The 19,005-nt window shown below is 43.6% G+C and overlaps 2 protein-coding genes across 18 annotated transcripts in view; one reads left to right on the top strand and one right to left on the bottom strand.

The window, feature by feature from the left end:
- Window positions 1-9,488, top strand: part of LOC128338664 (sodium/hydrogen exchanger 10-like) — a 241,324-nt gene extending 231,836 nt beyond the window's left edge. For 4 of the 6 annotated variants that reach the window (XM_053281442.1, XM_053281423.1, XM_053281408.1 and 1 more), the window contains one exon: window positions 6,541-6,837. In XM_053281442.1, coding sequence (XP_053137417.1) covers window positions 6,541-6,591 — 51 coding nt within the window. In that variant the 3' untranslated portion in view covers window positions 6,592-6,837. Of the gene's footprint in view, window positions 1-6,540; window positions 6,838-8,260; window positions 8,583-8,619 lie in introns of those variants that run through there. The other 2 variants (XR_008312667.1, XR_008312666.1) reach the window with 2 other exon arrangements.
- Window positions 9,489-12,689: 3,201 nt separating this feature from the next.
- Window positions 12,690-19,005, bottom strand: part of PPP6R3 (protein phosphatase 6 regulatory subunit 3) — a 177,534-nt gene continuing 171,218 nt past the window's right edge. For all 12 annotated transcript variants that reach the window (XM_053261811.1, XM_053261821.1, XM_053261801.1 and 9 more), the window contains one exon: window positions 12,690-14,187. In XM_053261811.1, the coding sequence (XP_053117786.1) occupies window positions 14,136-14,187 (52 nt within the window). In that variant the 3' untranslated portion in view covers window positions 12,690-14,135. The remainder of the gene's footprint in view (window positions 14,188-19,005) is intronic.

Below are 19,005 nucleotides of genomic sequence, written 5' to 3'. Positions count from 1 at the left end.
GGCAAAGAGGCGGGAGGGGTAAGCAAGCCCTCCCCGCCCTTAAAGGGGGACCCCGGACCCGGACCGGCCAAGTCCGTACCGGTCTGGAAGTTCGGAGGCCTTTAGTATGGCCTCCAGACCGGTTTGGACACACCCCTACATTTGAACCTCGGTCTGCCACCACTTGTCGGAAAGTTCCTCGTGAATTCTTATTCAAAACTAAACAAACATACAGTTGGACTGATATTATTGTATATGACCCGTTTCTGGCTGACTATCTATTCTGGATTTCTGACTCAGACCAGCTGACAATACTCGACTGGCTTTGACTCACGGAATGGATTTGACTATCCATCTTGCGTGATGAGATGGCTGAAGAGAAAAAATCCTTTAAGAGGTGTGAAGGCTGTAATGCCAAACTCCCCTCTAAGGATCTCCATGACCTGTGCTCGATTTGTTTGGGGGAGAAACATAATGTGTCCTTGTGCAAAATCTGCCTGTCATTCTCGAAACTCGGAAGAATCGGGCACTCATGGCAGCTATTTATGATGAAGTGTTAAGTCCCTCGACACTGGGCACACCTCACCCATCGACATTGAAAACGCTGCTGCAGTCTTCTTTAGCCCCGCACCGATTGAAGTTGACAAATTCGACGTCAAAGCATGTATCAGCTTCCAAGACTACTTTGACATCGAGCTTTACCTCGACATCGACAGCCAAACCTGTTTTGGCATCGACTCAACATAAGTTGAAGTCTTCGACATTGGCGTCAAAATCCTCGACATTGAGGCCCTATTGGCATATCTCCTCAACTTCTGAAAGTGATCTCAACGCTGGTGATCAAGCTAGGAGGTCAGTGTCATTAAAGCGTCCAAGTACTGACCTGATCGGAAATGTCAGAGACTGATTGACCTTACTAAGGAACATACCCCATCTCCATCCACGGTACAGCTTCCTTCTTCAATGCCAGCAGCTCCCTCGACATCAGTTGTGCTGCTCGAAGTGGAGCCCTCGACATCGAAGCCAACGCAGCCATCCACCCGAGCGTCGACACAGATGATTTCGATACCAAGGGTGCGTTCGCTCTCCCCAGCTACAACGCTGGTCCCTTCATTTCCATCATTGACACAGACGACAGCTCGACCTGCCGTTACTTCACCTTTGCATACGCAGGTGATTTCAGCGTCGAGACAGGTCACTCCTTGTTACCAATCTCCACTTCCTAACTTTGATATTGATGATGCTGATGCCAAGGATGCCGCAGTTGGCCTCAACCCAACCACGACACACACGCTCCTCAACATGTCTCGTCTACCAGCAGTTTGTCAAATTCAATGTTTCAAGGCTCCTTCCCTTCTGAGGTTGAGCCTCCGACCTCAGCCCCACCATCTTGTCCAGCTTCCGCACTCTCAGCTGCACATTTACAGAGTCTACTATCATGGCACACCTGTGGTTTCACTCATGCTGCACCTGTATATGTAACTAGTTCTGAACTAGCAATTACCACTGCTACGCCTTATGTATCCGAGACGGCAAAACCTTGGAGACCTTTGATGCTGGTTCAATCCGCTTTGTCAGTGACCACACTGCCTAGGATGTCTTCCCAGGATCGCATTGCTGTGTATGTCTCTGCTGTGACCCAAACCAGCACTCCAACTACAGGACATCAGGCATCTCAGACCAAATGTCCCGTGATGCATTTGGTGGCAACCCAGACTGCACTGTTACCTGTTTCTCCTGTGATCATGGTGGAGACCCAGACTGCCATCCCCGTGTCACCGACAGGTTTGCTGTCCAAGCATTATGGCTCTTAAGATTTTGAATCTGATCCTGAAGGAGACAAGACCATTGTGGAACCTTCAACTGATGTGGCCCCATCTATTTGTCTCCCCTAATAAGGAGCTGAAGGCCTACCATAGGCATGTTCAGGCTATGGCGGAAGCACTCGGCCTTGACTTGCATTCCGGACTAGCTACCATAGACGATCCCATCTACAATTTCATGCTAAAGACACAATCTACTGCACCAGTGGCCCTACCCATGCTCCCGGTTATTATGTGGGCAGCGAAATGTGCTTTGGAAGTCCTGCACACCTCCACTTCTATGTTTAAAAGGCTGGAGAGAGCCTCTACCATATAATGGAGAAGGGTTAGCACCCCTCTCCCAACTCATTGGTGATTGACTGCGCCACTCCCTCCAAGTCTGGGAAGCATCATACTGTCCCACCAGAAAAAGAGGGGCGCAAGTTGGACATGCTTGTGAGAAAGATTTATTCTACAGCATGCTTGTCCACTAAGGTGATGAAACAGACATGTTATCCCTGGAAGAATTCAGGGACAAATTTTGTAAGACTCTGGAGAGATCAGGAGATCTCACCAGACAACAACTCAGCATAGCGAAGCACCTTGCTGAAAGCAAATCCCAGGCTATGACCTCTGCCATCACTCTCCGTACACATGCCTGGTTAAGGTCTACGGATCTGCAAATGGACATGAAGGACAAAGTTGAGGGGCTTGCCTTTGATGGCACTGGGCTCTTCAGTGAGATGACTGACACCACCATGGAGTAGCTCAAAAATTCAAAATTTACTGCAAAGATGTTTACTACTCAGCCTTCTACATCTTAATACTCTGCTATGTACCGCTCGACATACAACAAGCAGTGGCCTGCATTCGGTCACTGGGAGCACCGCAATTACAGGAAACCATATTCGCCTTTCCAGAGGTGTTCTTACCAGGCTGAATTCAAGCCTTCCCAGCCCCAGCGTTTCAAGACTTCCGATGCCCAGAAGCGGCTTTGAAATGCAGGTCCGCCCACTGGCATCTATCCACACCCCATCCCCACCATCGGGGGGGTTCACATCTAAACTGATGGATCACACCATCCCTTTGTCTCTACCACAGCCTTCCATCAAGCTGGCACGCCATGCCCTCACGTGGCATCATATAACATCAGACTGCTGGGTCTTGAAGATCTTATCTTCAGGATACACCATTGAATTCAAGGCAATCTCACGGTTCACAGGATTGAAGTTCACCCCTCCATCAACCACTCTGCAGGAGGAGGTGAAGGAACTGTTGGAGAAGGGGGCTATAGCCCCGGTGCAGTGGGTGGACAGGTGGGATGGGTTTTATTCCCGCTGTTTTCAAATTCCGAAGCGGGATGGGGGCATCCACCCCATCATGGACCTTTGCCACCTGAACAAGTTCATTTATGACAAGAAATTCTGCATGATGGCATTGCAACAAATACTTCCACTTCTCCAAGGGGAGAAATGGCTGGCAACGCTGGATCTCAAAATGCCTACTTCCATGTCAATATCAGGCCACGACATTGGAAGTACTTGCATTTCAGTCGGCCACCAAATGTTCCAGTACAACATATTACCCTTCAGACTGACCACCACTCCAAGGATCTTTATGAAATGTATGGCAGTAGATAACCTACCTCAGAACAAAGGGGATATCAACCTACTTGGACGATTGGCTCCTGACATCCAAGGACAGCAGCGAGTTACTTTTGCAAATCCATTATGTACTGACCCTCCTTCAGGACTTGGGCATCCAGGTCAACTGGAAGTAGTCCCACCTGGAGCCTGTGCCAGTTACCACCTACATAGGGGCAGTGCTAGACATCAACAACCAAAGGGCATACTTACCAGAAGAGAGGTACATCTGCATCCGAGATCTAGTGACTCTCTTCCAGCAATGCCCTGTACAACTGGAGCAGTCAATTCAACGCCTACTGGGCCTCATGGCCTCCTGCAACACAGTCACCCACTATGCACGTCTAAAGATGCAGAAACTACAGGTGTAGTTTCTGCCCATCTTCCACCCTGTCAGACACAGTCAAAGGAGGAGACTGGAAATACTCCCCCCCCCCGCAGTCCTACGGTCACTGTCCTGGTGGATGGAACGCAGAAACCTCAGTGGGGTGCCATTCCAAGCACCATCGCCATCGGTGTGGCTGATGATGGATGCCTCCCTTCTAGGCTGGGGCGCTCACTGCGAAGGTCTCCGGACCTTCTTGGAGTTGCTGGCTGTCTCATGCTCTTTCCTGCCAATCATACAGAACACACCAGACCAAGTTCAACTGGACAACACTATGGCACAGGCCTACATCAACCATTGGGGCAGGACTGTATCCTGCAGTATGTGTGCTCTCAGTGTTCAAATGTGGCACAGGTGCATCTGGCATCGAGTTTCCCCAGTTGCAGTACACATCAAAGGTCTGGACAATATCCTGGCGGAAGACCTCAGTCAAGTCTTCCTCCAGGACCAACAGCACAAATGGGAACCCAAATCCAAATACATCACCCCCCTTTTCCGCCGCTGGATACGGCTGATGATAGACCTGTTTGCAACCTCAGAGAACACGAAATGTGCTGGCATTTGCTCCAAGACAGGACACGATCCTCAATCCTTAGGGGATGTTTTTCAACTGGACTGGTCACAGAAAACACCGTATATGTTTCCTCCTCAGCCGATAATCACCCTGGTGGTAGCACATCTGCTATCTGCTCCGATAACCTGCATCCTCATAACACCGTGGGGGCCAAGGCAACCTTGGTTTCCACAGCTATGCAGACTGTCCATGAACCGCTACCACCTCCAAGACTGAACCTCCTCTCCCAAGACGAAGGTCATGTCCTTCATCCGGATGTTCACACCCTCCAGCTGACTGTTTGGCGAATAGGCTTCTAAACAAGATCCTACTCAACCAAAAGAAGGCCTCGACCAGACGCAATTATTTAGGCAAATGGCTCTGGTTCAAAGCTTACGCAAGATCCCAGGGTTTTCTGCCAAGCCAGGCATCTGTCCGGCAAGGTTTATCTCTCCGCTCTAAAGTCACAAGGCCTCGCCAACGTTTCGCTGAAGGTCCACTTGGCTGCTCTTTCCTCTAGGCATCCTGGTGCTGATGGAAAGGTGTTATTTTCTCACCCGCAGAGTAAGGCTTTTTTAAAAGGCCTTTCTAATGTCTACCCTCCAGTGAAACCCCCAGTGGAGCCATGGAGTCTATCGTTGGTGCTGTCCTCACTCACCCAGGCACTGTTTGAACCTATGGCCACGGCGCCATTGAGGTTGGTTTCCCTAAAGACCACCTTCCTGATCACCATCACCACAGCATGGCGCATCAGTGAACTCACAGCACTTCAGATGGATCCTCCATACACAAGGTTCTATCAAGATAAGGTCCGCATGTGCCTGGACCCCTTTTCTACCGAAGGTGGTTTCTAGTTTTCACCTGAATCAGGACATCCTTTTACCTAACTTTTTCAGGAAAGCCTTCTTCTGCCCTAGAGGAGTCTATGCACTCCCTCGATGTCGCAGGGCTTTCTTATTCTACCTGGCACGCATGAAGGACTTTAGGGCCTCTACACACCTCTTCATAGCCTACAAAGGCCCCGTCAAGGGCTCCTGTATATCTAGACAGGTTGTCGAGGTGGCTAGTCGAACTTATCCTGCTCACCTATGGACTCCAGAACAAGACATCACCAGAAGCCATCAAAGCCTACTCTATTCAGGCATATGCTTCTTCGGCTGCACACCTTTCCGGAGTGTCCTTTTTGAATATCTGCAAGGCAGCTACCTGGCGCTCTGAACTCCCATCTATTAAGCACTACACCATAGACGTGCGCTCTGCTGCTGAGGCTAGTTTTGGGAGAAGTGTGTTAAAACGGGTGTTACAATAATCACTACTGCACTCTCCTCCAACGGGAGCTTGCTAATCATCCATTCTTATTGCTGCCGATGGAGCTTGATCCAGATAAACAGGTTGTTCACCTGTAACTGATGATCTGGTAGAGATCCGCCAACATCCATAAGACCCTCCTCCCCTCCCCTCTGCAGTAGTAGTGTTCTGCTATGTGTGTAGTGGTGTGGATGCCATTTTGCCCTTGGTGTACTCGATTATCGATGTGAAATCACCTGCTTACCTGGATGGTCGTCCTCCATGGCAGCCATCCAAGAACTGAGGGACGTCGCATCCAGCTGGCCTTTAAATAGCACGCTCTGGCATGGGGTTGGGGCTCGGACGCCTCAACAAGCTGAGGCATAGCTACTGTGTGGTTCCTGCGCAGGCACAGAATCCATTCTTATGGATGTCAATGGATCTCTACCAGATCATCAGTTACAGGTAAGCAACCTGTTTATCCAACTCTATATAAACTTCATGAGTACTAATGTAATTACTTACTTATAACAGTAGCACTAAGGAAAACATGTTGAAAATGTTTATTAGGTCAGCCTTGAGGACTGATATGAAATCCTGTATTGATATCAATCAATTGCAAAGATACATATTGATAGCTTATTTGGAAGCATGTATGCAAGGGGATGCTCAAATACTGTTGCACCACCTGCCTTGGACAGTGAAGAAAGTAAATGACATATATAGAGTTAAATCTGATGGCTTTTGTTTCTGTAAGGAAGTGGCTCTTCAGAATCTGAATACCAAGAATAGTCTTGTTTGCACCTCTGCTCTGTTAAACTAGATTTGTATTATTGTGTTTACACAAATCTGTACTAGATGTTCTCAAACATGTAGTTTTCTCTTATACAGGAACACATGTATGTGAGCTCTACTAATTCCAGATGGGAACAAATGCACTGAGAAATGAACATGTTTCAGCATCACAGAGCAAGAATGTTGGGTTTTGTAGAGAAGCAAAACATAAACGTTAATATAAGGTCTGTGGTGGGACTAATTAACATTATTAATTGCTGTAAGTTTGATTCAAGTTTTGCAAAAAAAAAATGCTTAGGCACTAGAACTGCTTGTAAGACAGTACTGTAATATAGAAGCACATTCTAGACTGTTAAAACTTTTCTAATTAATAAAGTTTTGAAATCGCTGGTATATTACGTTAGCTATTAGAATCTATATAATAAAATTTGAACTGATTTATACCTCAGTGAACTTCAGAATATCCATATGAATATTAAGCAAGCCCGAGGATGGATGGATTTAAGATTATTGGCCAACATGACGTGCAGTTCTATCAGAACCAGCATTACCACAATTTTTCACACCCGCATAAACAAATACAGGCACTCAGGTAACACTACAACTGGCACTATCTAGTGGCACCACAAGTTCCAATGGAAATAGTAGAACTGCACATCGTTTTGGCCAATAATCTTAAATCCATGCACATCATGATTTAAGTTACCAAGAAAATATATATTTATACACACACACCCCCCTCCATTTCAAGTTTCTCATTTTAAAACTTCTATATTTTCTGGACAAGTATAAAAGATTGCTATAACAATTAACATGTTCGCTTGCGACTAAATAGCACTTTTATACAAACTAGGAGAACAATCTAAAACCTTTGGTTATGCAGTCCATATGACTTTCATACGGTGGAGTTATAGACAACTCAAAGGTGAGGTAAAATATTTTAAATAAGAAACAAGCTCATAAAAACCAGTTTTTAACTGGTTTTATACTATTGTAAACCGCCCAGAGATGAAAGTTTGGGGCGGTGTGCAAATTTGATAAATAAATTTGATAGATAATAATAATAATAATAATTTCTTATACATATAAAAATATTAGGACAAATCACTTAAAAGGCTACAGTTGTAATCAATGCTTACAGTTGTGATGATTGGCTAGTCCCTGGATGCAGTAGGAAAGTCCACAAATAATACATGAATTGTGTTCTTTACAATGTTTAACCTGGTCAAATTTTCCCCTATGGTTCATTCGTTCTCTCTTGCATAGAAAATAAACTTTTAATTAGGGCTGACTACAGACATGCGTAATTTAAGCAGTGCTGTGGAAGAGCACTTCCCATGTTTTGGTCAGATACCATTTTCCTCCACATCAAGCTGAGTGAAAACCCTTCTTCCCTGTTAGCAGCCATCATGTGACCATCATAAAATCACTTTTCTCGCCCAACCATCCTCAGAACAGTTTAAGGATCCCCCTCCAAAAAGGTGTGATATAAACATGCTGGGAGACTGAAAAAAAGTTTTTAAGAGGGCAGATGACTTGCCTGAAATATGGTTGGTGTGTATGTGCGAGTGGCAATGCATGGTTGTTTGGGGAGAAAGCATATGATCATTGGGGGGCATGAAACTCACTCTGCAGCAGGAAAAAACAACAACTTCTGAACACACCCTCAATGTCTCTTAGTCATGTTATAATCTCTTAAGCATAGGCTTTAACATGCTTGTATTAAATGCAGGTTATTTTCAGAACATGATACATACAACAGTTAAAATATTTAGATTTTTAAAACTCTGGTTTTGTTTTTAATTCTGCCATCCAGCCTGAAGACAGCACAATTATTTCTATTCTGTTTAAGCAAGTTTGTTTGCCCCTGTGGCACTGACAGACAAGTCACCAAAAAGATTTTGCTGCTTGGAAAAGCTCACTAATTGCAATGGAACTCACTTCGTTTTTAGTGTGCCTTGTAGCCAGATCCTGTACTTGTTTACTTCAAAGTAAATAGGAAATAGATACTACTCAATTGAGGAATGCAGAGTTTATCGCACCACAAAAGGTCAACTATACTCAACTGCAGTTTACACAGGTAGTCCCATATTTTCAAGAAAACATTCCTCAAACTGCAGAAATTTCAGAAAGAGAGCATTTGCTTACCTGTGAACTCTCCTACTTGTTCACCAGACTGTGGTCCAACATTGGGCACTCTCCATTCTACCCACCAGAAGGCAGGATTCTTTCATGGAAGGCAGACTTGGCCGAGAAGCTGGAGGCATCTCCTCTTCCCACTCTAAGGCCCGAAAACTGTTGAAAGTAAGCCCAACTCCAGAGCAAACAAAAAGCCTTCCTAATGGTCAGGAATTGGACCACTGCCTAGTAGACAAGTCAAAAAATATAAGCAACCTATCAATTCTTCTTACTTGATGCCAGCCAGTGGTTCAACACATGGACATAGCAAAGTGGTGCCCCACAAACTTCAAGAAGAAACATGAGACTGGATTCAAGATTGTAGCATACACTGAAGGAACCTCCTCAACCAAAGACTGCTTCAGAAGATGTAAACATATTAATTCTGCAATATTTGGTGATGTTGTGGGGAGGGCAAAGTTGCTGCTCTGCACATCACTTCACTTGATGTGCAAAATATAGAAGCTCCTTTGAGGGATTGGGTCAAGCTACTTTCAAATAAGGGTTTGCTGTGGGGCTTGAAGGGCTTTGGCAATAAAGAGTTTGCATTACTTGGAAAGAAAGGTTTTAGAACCTGTTATACTTGCCTCCTGAGGGCTGTGTAATGCTGAGAAACACATGTATGCAAGTGGAAAGGACTTTTGGAGGGAGGCAAGAGAAACAAAAATGGATGCCACTCAGCTCTGCAATGGGCTATCATTGCAGGGACACTAGAGGTGCCCTGCGGACTCCATGGCCCTTCTTAAGGCAACTTATTGCTGCATATCACGTCACTCACTGGCTTTAATTTGCTTCCTGGTGAGCCAAAATAAAGTTCTTGAAAATAATTATCCTAGGTATTTATTTTTTCTGGAGCCTTATGAAAATATATTCTACAAATGGATGTGTGTCCATGGGTAAACTCCCTTGAAGGTTTGGGGAGTTTGTAGGTGCAAAAAGGTTAAGATCCCCTGCATTAAAGGCACCTTCCACTCAGCTCTCATAGCATCCACATAGTTCAGAGCTTGGATCTTTCAAAATGCTAGGGATTCCTTTGAAGAGCCACTGAGTTTTGCTCTGACTTCAAGAATTGTAGTACTGAGACAGTCTTAGCTAGAAGTCCTCTGAGTGAAAAAGCTTTGGGGAAGCCAAGACTGTTGGGAAGATTTCATCCTTTGACCATTCCCTTCACTCCTGTCAGCTAAAGTAAGGAAGGCATTGCCAGATCTGGTGAACAATGCTTTAGACAGCCCAGTAATGAAGTGGGCAGGGACTGGGGAGCTGCAATGCCCACTGGCAAATCCAAATCCTCTTTACAAGGAGCTCTGCCTGAAATAATCTCATGTGGGTCTGGGGAGCCTCATAGCAAAACTTCTGAGGAGCGAGACTGCAACTATGAGCATTCTTATGAAAGTGTTTGTGGTCAACAGTTTTTCCTTCTCTTCCTTGAGCTGGAGGAAGAGGAAGGATCACACTTGTGATGTTTTCTATTTGAAGTCTCGCCTTACTTTCCTCAAACCAATCAGCTGTAAAATCTTTGACAACCTTTTTAAATCCACTTTCCAAGATCAGGATGCATGGATTGGCCATCCATGATGAAAGGAGGGGGACACATCTGGGATTAGCATGCACTTCATTCAATCTAAAGTCTATAGTTACGATGATGAGGGTCCTGGGAGATTACAACACTGAGAATGCTGACTAAGCAAAACATGTAAATTTGTAGTAAATACGTCTGACTGGGACATGGAGATAGGTGTCCTTGAGGTTGACTGAAGTGAGGAATTAACCTGGCTTGACTGCCAGAAAAACGTATCTTCTCTTCCATTTTGTAGCTTCAGATACAAAGGAACCCATTCATTCTCTTGAGGTTGAGAATAGCACAAGCCTCTTTCCAGAGCTATTAAAAGGAATAAAAAACTTCCTTTTCCATTAGCTTTATCAGTCCAGTTAGAAGCCATTTAATAGTTGCTTGCATGAGTTCCCTTCAAGCTGCATAGCTGAAGGAATTTGGCTCACATAACCTTCCTAAGCTCCAGGGAGTAGCTGGGATCGTTTCCCAAACCCACAGACATAGCATACTTTGAGCTCAGACTGGGTCAAATTCAGTCTTGGCAAAAGCTGTGCTCAGCGTTTCCTTGTTTGAGGAAAATAATGATGGAGTCTTCCTTGCCATCCTCCAAAAAAAAAAAATCAGACAATTCTTTTAACTACATCACATGCACAACAGTGATCCTAGACAGAGAATGAAGTTGTTTTAAGTGTTCCATGGTATAGACCTACATGGTTGGGGATTCCTGTGGATTTTACTTTGTGTGCCTTTGAAGAAGCCACACTCTAAACATCACATAGCCACAGGGGTCAAGGTCCGAAGGGCCAGAAGCAGCCATAGAGACAAAGATAGTAGATGACCGAATAATAGGGGAGCCCCATGAATAATATGACTGGAGACCCCACTACGCTGATCTAAGTTGAACACAGTAGATGGCATGGCCAAGTGCTTCATCTGAGAGCAGCACCTTTATTCCACGAGACTGGAACAGGAAAATCCAGTGACCATGAGGAGCTGGGGCACCTACAGTAACCATCAGACTGAATTTTGATGGCAGGACCTGTGCTGTGAAGACTTGTTGCTACAGTTTAGGATCTCTAGCTGTGCAGACAGAACCAGAGCCCCATCTTCTATGGATGTGGATCCTTTTCCTTAACTTGGGTGATCAGTCATTTTTTGTAGTTTGATGCCTGGAACAATAAAGAGGAAGCATGAGGCAAAAGTACAGAACAATCAGGCAAGGAATTTCTCCTCTGCGTTAGTGACCTCCTAGCTAGAAATAGCGGGGTGGGGAGAGGAAGGGACGGAGCAAATGCAAGCGTGCACACTCTCAGGAGCTGGGGAGGGGGTATTGTAGAACAGGTCTAGCTGTGTGGGAACAAGAGATAAAGACCACTCCCACTGGAGAAAAGTTGCTGGGGCAAGAACTGTGAGGCCTAACCCCTAGCTTAAATATCCCCTTCTAGTTGTATGGACAGCAGTTGCCTGCCGAGACTCCAAAGCATGCGTAGAAAAAGTGATGGAGAAGTGCACAGGAGATGTAAGGTAAGAGCTGTAGGACTGAACCAAAAGCCACTTACCCCTCCTGTGGGTATCCAATGGCATGGGAGGGAAAGCAAGGAGTAATACCAGCACCAAGACTGGCTTGGAACCCCTTAGAGGTGAGAGAGAGAGAGAGAGAGCGCGAGAGCGAGAGAGCTCAACTCCAAGCTAACCTATCACTTCTTTCAACTTTTATTTCCCTTTCTTTTGGCCTGACTGCAGTGCTTCCAGGCCACCTTAAGTTGCGCAGAGAGGAAAGGCTTGACTAACAAGCCAAAGGTTGCCAGTTCGAATCCCCGCTGGTACTATATCAGGCAGCAGCGATATAGGAAGATGCTGAAAGGCATCATCTCATACTGCGTGGGAGGAGGCAATGGTAAAGCCCTCCTGTAGTCTACCAAAGAAAACCACAGGGCTCTGTGGGTGCCAGGAGTCAAAATCAACTCAGTGGCACACTTTACTTAAAGTGCTTCCACTCACTGTAGAGGCAGGAGAAAGACTTGTCATGGAAGCATCTCTCACTTTCCTTTCTAGTCCAGTCCCTTGGCACAATGGTTTCTTCATCAAAGCAATGATATAGTTGCTTTATTAAAGTCAGATACTCCCAAAAAGGTTGTTTCTAGACTATGCAACATTATGGACTCTGCCTTAATGCTAATAAGCAATATAGCTACCCCAATAAATTCCAGGCTCAAGAGATGCCTTCTGCTCTTACAAAGATGCTGGGTATGTGGAGTCGCTAAATGATGCTGCTATTGCTCTACTTCTACATGCATGTTCCTGCAGTGGGAACCACCAATTACGGGTGGCTGTTGGAGCTGAGACCCCCCCCACTTCCTACTTTACAGCAGATGAGAAAACACAGTAGCATCGCACACTCATGCCTTATCTTTTGCCACAAGAGCCCTCAGATACACTGTATTAGGAATGTAGGTGGACACAATTACATGGATATTGTATTTTTGAAATGTTAGAAATAAAGTAATTAAAAAGCACCAGTATACATTTGTCTTTATTTTTGTACGCAATGTAATATTTAGGCACATAGCTTGGGACACTTTCTAAAATAATTCATTGGCCATCGTTTAGAGTATCCTTTTGGCTTTTAAATACTGGTCAGGAAAACAAATGATGTAAAAATAAATGAATATAACTTTCTATTAAAGAAATAAAAATGGATTTGCATCTAAAAGTGCAAGAGGTGAAGTACTTTAACCCTTTCACCAGACAATGTGGCAATATACATCATATTGCTTCTGTTTGAGAAGGCGGTTGGAATTTTATGACATAGAAAATTATAAATTACAATTAGTTTCCATAATCACTATATATATATATATACACACACACATACACACACACACGCACGCACGCCAGTTATGAAAAAACTGGTTTAAAACTTACAAAATGAAAAACCTCACACAGATCAAAACAGTGAAAGTATAACAATTAACATGCTCAAGTGCCCAGTTTTGATATTTAAAGATATTATACCTTTAAAATGCATGAACTGTAATTACATGAGCAGCATGGGCATTTCATTATATGGAGTTGATTTGTCAAAAGGATTACAGTGTTTTAAGTATGAAGATTGTTCCAAAATGTTTAGTTTTATAATGCTTTGAATCAAAGTACATCTTGGTGAATGGGTTAAAAAAAGTAGGTGAATCACTTAAAAATACACAACAAGCCATGTGCACTTCAAAATAGTCTAGTGTTTCACCTGTAAGGTATTGTTCAAGCAAACAAGACTTAACAGAACGTATGGCTTTACAGTAACATCAATTTGTCAACTAAGTTGGTATCAATAAATACTTAAAATCTCTACCAATAGATTTATGTTTTGATCTGGATTAAACAATACAGAAAACAATTACCAATTGAAAACCTGCTGTTGAACATCAAAAATTATTTTTAAATCATTTTTTAAATCTAAAACAATCAAAACATTTATAGGGCATTCCAGTTGAACAATTCTTTGCTGAACTGAAAGAAACATGGACTTCAGAATTTAGGGTGAAAAATTATGAAAAACTGCTAAATACTTTGGTCACTAATTGTCAAATAGTTATGCCTCAAATACATTAGATTTGTGTATTCACTTTTTTATAAAACTATTCTTACAGCCATTTTAACTATAGTATCACTACTATCATTACTTGGGTGGCAAGATCTTATTTCACAGGTCACCCATTATTTAGAACAATACAATATAAACATACGCAAAAATTTCTTGGTATTTCTCAATGTGCAATTTTTACACTTATGAATTTCTGTACAATGTCTTAAAATCTAGAATATAAATGTTGCTGGTCCTGATCCCTTGTGAAATTAGTGCAGCAGTGACTGGCTCCAATAGGCTCTAGATGTAATCCTCGCGAGACATAAATCCTTGGATATCAGTTCATATCCTTCAGCCAACAGCAGTCATTATCACATATCATACAGGGCCATTAACAGATGCCTCTGCTAGAAGAGCTTGTTGATCAGTCCTAAGAAATCAAAAGAAGAAGCTAAGCATTAGTAGAGTATACCTTAATATTAAAAAACTGCAAAATATAGTAACAAGGGATGTATGTTAGATAGAATTACTTATACTTCAGCTTATTCAATTGAGAAATGAGGCCAATAGTTTTATGGAAGAGGAATTTGAAGGAAGAGAGAAATAGCCTATTCTCTTGCTTCTCCTTACAACTTGAACTTATTCCCAGTACATCTACATTGTGCTGAGTCCTTCAGAAAGCAGAAGATCTTTGGGCAATGCAAGGTGGAAGAGCAAAAGTCGCAGCCAGGGATAACTTGGAAAACACGATCACAAAAGGGTATATGTGAGTGAAAGGCAGGAGTGCCTTGGAGAACTTTCAAGGCAGGGACAAAGAGCTTTTCCTAAAGGAAGCCAATATAGAGATTAGAGGATGGGCCTTCGATAGCAAGGTTCTGAGTAGGCTTGATACGAGACCAATCAGGGTCAAAGGGAAGGTTTCACTAATGAAAGTGGGAGATGACTAGTACACGAAGCAGAGATGGAGCCAAGGGAATAGGAGGAAGGGCCAGATGTTGACAGATTGCTTCCTATTCAAAGGAGAAATCAGGACAAACCCAAGCCTTGTGCCTTCTTGATAGGATGGATGGCATTAACAAATATGAAGAGCTGAGAAGGCTGAATGACCTGTGTATTTTGTGCTCTGGTCACCTCTACGTTTGACTATGGGTATGCATATACATGGGCAGATGGTCCAAAAACTTGAACAGCTCCAGAACATTGCAGCCAGAGCACTCTCTAGGGTCACCAGCTACATTGGCAAATTAGTTTCCAGGCTGGTTTTAACCTCTAAAGGTCTACATGGCCTAGGACTAGCATATCTCAGGAACTGCCTCTTTCCACATGAACTTATTTGAGAACTTTGCTCTGCTCCAACAACAGCGGTGTGATGAGGACATTTCCGTTGTGGCACCCAAATCATGCAATAGCCTCCCAAGAAAGGTGCTTCTGGTCCCTTCATTTGCCTATTTTAAAAGAGGGGTGTTGCAAACTGGGGGGAAATCAAGGAAGCAGAGGAAGGTCTGTTGCAAAACCAACAAGAGATCAAGGCAGACAAGGACAGAGACTTCCTGATTTGGCAGCAAGGAGCTATTAGGGCAGTTTTGAAGTTTGTTTAAGGTGGAACCCAAATTGTATCAATGGAAAATAAAGGCTGGGACTTGTTTGGGTGGGAAGGTCAGGCCTTGTTTGGGTGGGAACTACTGTTCTAGACTCACACATGGAAGGAGCCACACCAACAATACAGTCCAACTGAGAGAGAAAATAACTGGACAGAGTGCAGTGAGGAGGCCTCAAATATTCAGTCCCCAGGCCTTCCAGAGACTCAAAACTCTGAAAAAAGAATGGTTTGGCAAATAAAGGAGTTTAGAGCCTTCAAAGAGAAAATTGGGAAAAGGGTCAATAAGAGGGATATTTTGGGAATAGGAAAAACAGTTACATGTGTAAATGCTGTAGTGAAAGAGCTGGACAAGAGCAATAAACTGATTATATGCTAGAGAGAGAAAACAACCAGAGAATGGGAGCCACTAAGATCTAGTGGACATGTGGAAGAATGGTCGTCACCACCACCGGGGTGCTCATTTTGCCAAGGGAGATTATAGGAAAGGATTGGGGGAGGTGTAAAATAAAGAGTGTCAGGAAGGCAAAAGGAGGTCGAAAGACTCCGACAGCTTCCGTTTTCTCACTGAGCATAACAGTACCAACATGAAAGTGTCCCTGCATCACTTGTTCATATCATGGGCCAGTATTAAAAAAACACAACCCAGAAAATTCGTTTTAGAACCTAGCTATGATTTGCAATGCATGTTGGCAATGGTCCTCAGTATGTTTGTTCTAAGTATTAGTATATTCATGGAGTCAGTTTTAGATTTAAACTATTTTTTCTCTTTCATTTATGTTTACTAGAATTCTAAAGAGGTATAGAAGTACAAAAGGAGTTATACAACATGTAAACAGAATCCTAGAGACAAAGCAGAACAGATTAGCTTTGACAGCCCTCTGCAGGCCTTATCCAAGAATTATTACACACACAAAAAAGTACTTTTGCTAAAGCATTAGCAATTGTACAAACTGAGTTTTGTTGCATTTGAGTAAGTTTCCTGCAAATACAGGTAGCCCTAGTTATCTGCTGTTTCGCATGTACATGGCTGGGCAACACAGACCCAACCTCCTTATTCACAGATACAAAAATACTGAAAATTTGCATATCTAGGTGGCCGGAAGTGACCTCTGAGGTCATTTCTTGTCATCATTTTGCTGATCGGAGTCATTTTGTGGCTGTATCTTTGTTCAGCCTACTTGCCCCTCTCTTTGTCTTAATATCCCACGATCTAGGAAGGACTGTTTCTTAGGTGGTTTACCCGAATCCTTCCCTACTCAAACGGGATGGAAGGTAAAATGGTCACCTGATGTGGAGAGGGAATTGAATACTTTATACTCCTCCACAGTAGGCTTATGAGATCACCCAGCATTCTTGTGTGTGTGTGTGTCTAAGTGTCCCCCCGCTCCCATCAAATTCGCAACGCCTAGACCAATATGAACCAAATTGGGTACAGTTGTAGGGACGCATAGGGACATCTCAACAGCATAGTTTTTAATGATGTCATCCACCCTGATCCAAGATGGTGGATGAGTAAACTTTTGAGGTGCAAGTGGGCTAACTTGTGAACCGATTAACCGATTTGAATCAAACTTGCTACAGCTGTAGGGACACATTGGGATGCCCTATTGGCGTGGTGTGTGATGATGTCATCCACTCAAATTCAAGATGGTGGCTGTGTGAACATCTGAGGCACAAGCAGGCTAATTTGTGGACTGTCTAACTAATTTGAACCAAATTTGGTACAGTTGCAGTGAGTGAGACACAGGGACACCTCAATGGCAAAGTTTGTGATGTCATCTACCCTGATTCAAGATGGTAGATGCATAAACATTTGAGGCACGAGTGGGCTAACTTGTGAACCGCCTAATCGATTTGAACCAAATTTGCTACAACTGTAGGGGCACATGAGGAAACCTCAATGGCAGAGTTTGTGATGATGTCATCTACTCCAAACCAAGATGGTGGATGCGTGAATGTTTTAGGTGCAAGTGGGCTAACTTGTGGACTGTCAAACCAATTTGAATCAAATTAGGAACACAGTTGTAGTGAGTGACACACAGGGACACCTCAGTGGCAAAGTTTGTGATGTCATCTACCCTGATTCAAGATGGCAGACGTGAACTTTTGAGGCGCAAGTGGGCTAACTTATGAACTACTTAACCGATTTGAACCAAATTTGCTACAACTGTAGGGACACATAGCAACACCTCAATTACATAGTTTGTGATGACCTCATCCACCCCAATTCAAGATGGCAGATGTGTAAACCTTTGAGGATGTGGGAATATAGTACAACATAAATAAATCCTTAGCGCTGTGGATGTGTACTTAAAGCAGGCATATTGTTTCTATATCAAATGTTTTATTGATATAAAATATCTTTATGCTACCTGGAAGTAAAACTTCCAGAGCAGCTTGCAACAGAATAGGCCAAACATAAACAAGAAAATTAAATAAATGAAACCATAAAAGCAACAATTAAAACAACCCATAAAAATTAAACAGAACCTAGTCAAGCCTACACTTGGTTATAAGAAGCCTAGTGACAAAAATATATAAGAATGGATGCTAAGCATGCCTCTCTGGGGAGGGCATTCCACAGACAGAACCACCCCCATCTCCAGTCACCACCTGCCTAACTTCAGATGAGGCTGGGGTGGTGGGGGCATGACACAGAAAAAGGCCTCTTCCTTTACCACACTAGCCTGCCTGAATCCTGCAATCGTCTTTGGTCTTTCAGGTACTGCCATTTAGGGCTTCTTAGGTATAATTATCACCAGCTTAAATTGGACCTAAAAATCAAACCAGCAACTGGGGCAGCTCTAAGAATTGGTGAGATATAAGCTGTATAGCCAGCCACAATTAGTAAATGGCAGTAGCATTTTGTACTAAATGTAGTTTCTAGGAAATCTTCAAGGCAGCCCCACACAGAATGCACTGCAGTAGGCTAATCTGGAGGTTACCAGAGCATGGATACCTGTGGGTAAGCCCTCTGTTTCAGAAGAGGTTTTAGTTGGTACACTAACCTAAGCTGGTAGAAAGCACTGCATGTCAGGGAGACCACAGTGATAATGCTGGATCTAGCAGGACCCCCAGATTACAGACTTAGCTTCTCAATGGGATCGTAACCCTGGCCAGACCAGAATAATGCCCCCAACCCCAGCATACACTGACTGCATGCAATTATTTTTAAATGGCTGTTCATAGGTTAGACTCGGATAGAAGTGAGGGAGGTAAAATTGGGATTTTGCTTTACATGTACACTTCCTAATCTTTCTGGAGTCACAGGACAGTCTGTTCACTGAGATAAACCCCTTCCTGGCCACAAACTGAGTACTCTTTGGGAGGAGAGCCTCTTCATACACCCAGATCATGTCTGAGCATGGTAGGGTCCCACATTTTCCCCAAACTAACAGAGTAATCTAACAAACATTACCTGAACATGTGACTAAGAATGGGGGGGGGAGATAAACATAGTTTACATAGATATACATAAATAAAATGGTTCCCCACCCCCAAAGGGCTCACAATCTAAAAAAGAAACACAAGATGGACACCAGTAACAGGAGGGATGTTGTGCTGGGGAGGGGAGGGGAAGGGAATGAGGGACATTAAGTCCCTGTCTAGTCCTACTATTAAACCAGACAATCAAGACACAGACACACA

Source organism: Hemicordylus capensis, chromosome 1 (genome assembly GCF_027244095.1).
Source record: "Hemicordylus capensis ecotype Gifberg chromosome 1, rHemCap1.1.pri, whole genome shotgun sequence".
In the NCBI taxonomy this organism is placed as follows: Eukaryota; Metazoa; Chordata; class Lepidosauria; order Squamata; family Cordylidae; genus Hemicordylus; species Hemicordylus capensis.
This window is presented reverse-complemented; position numbering and strand designations above follow the sequence as displayed.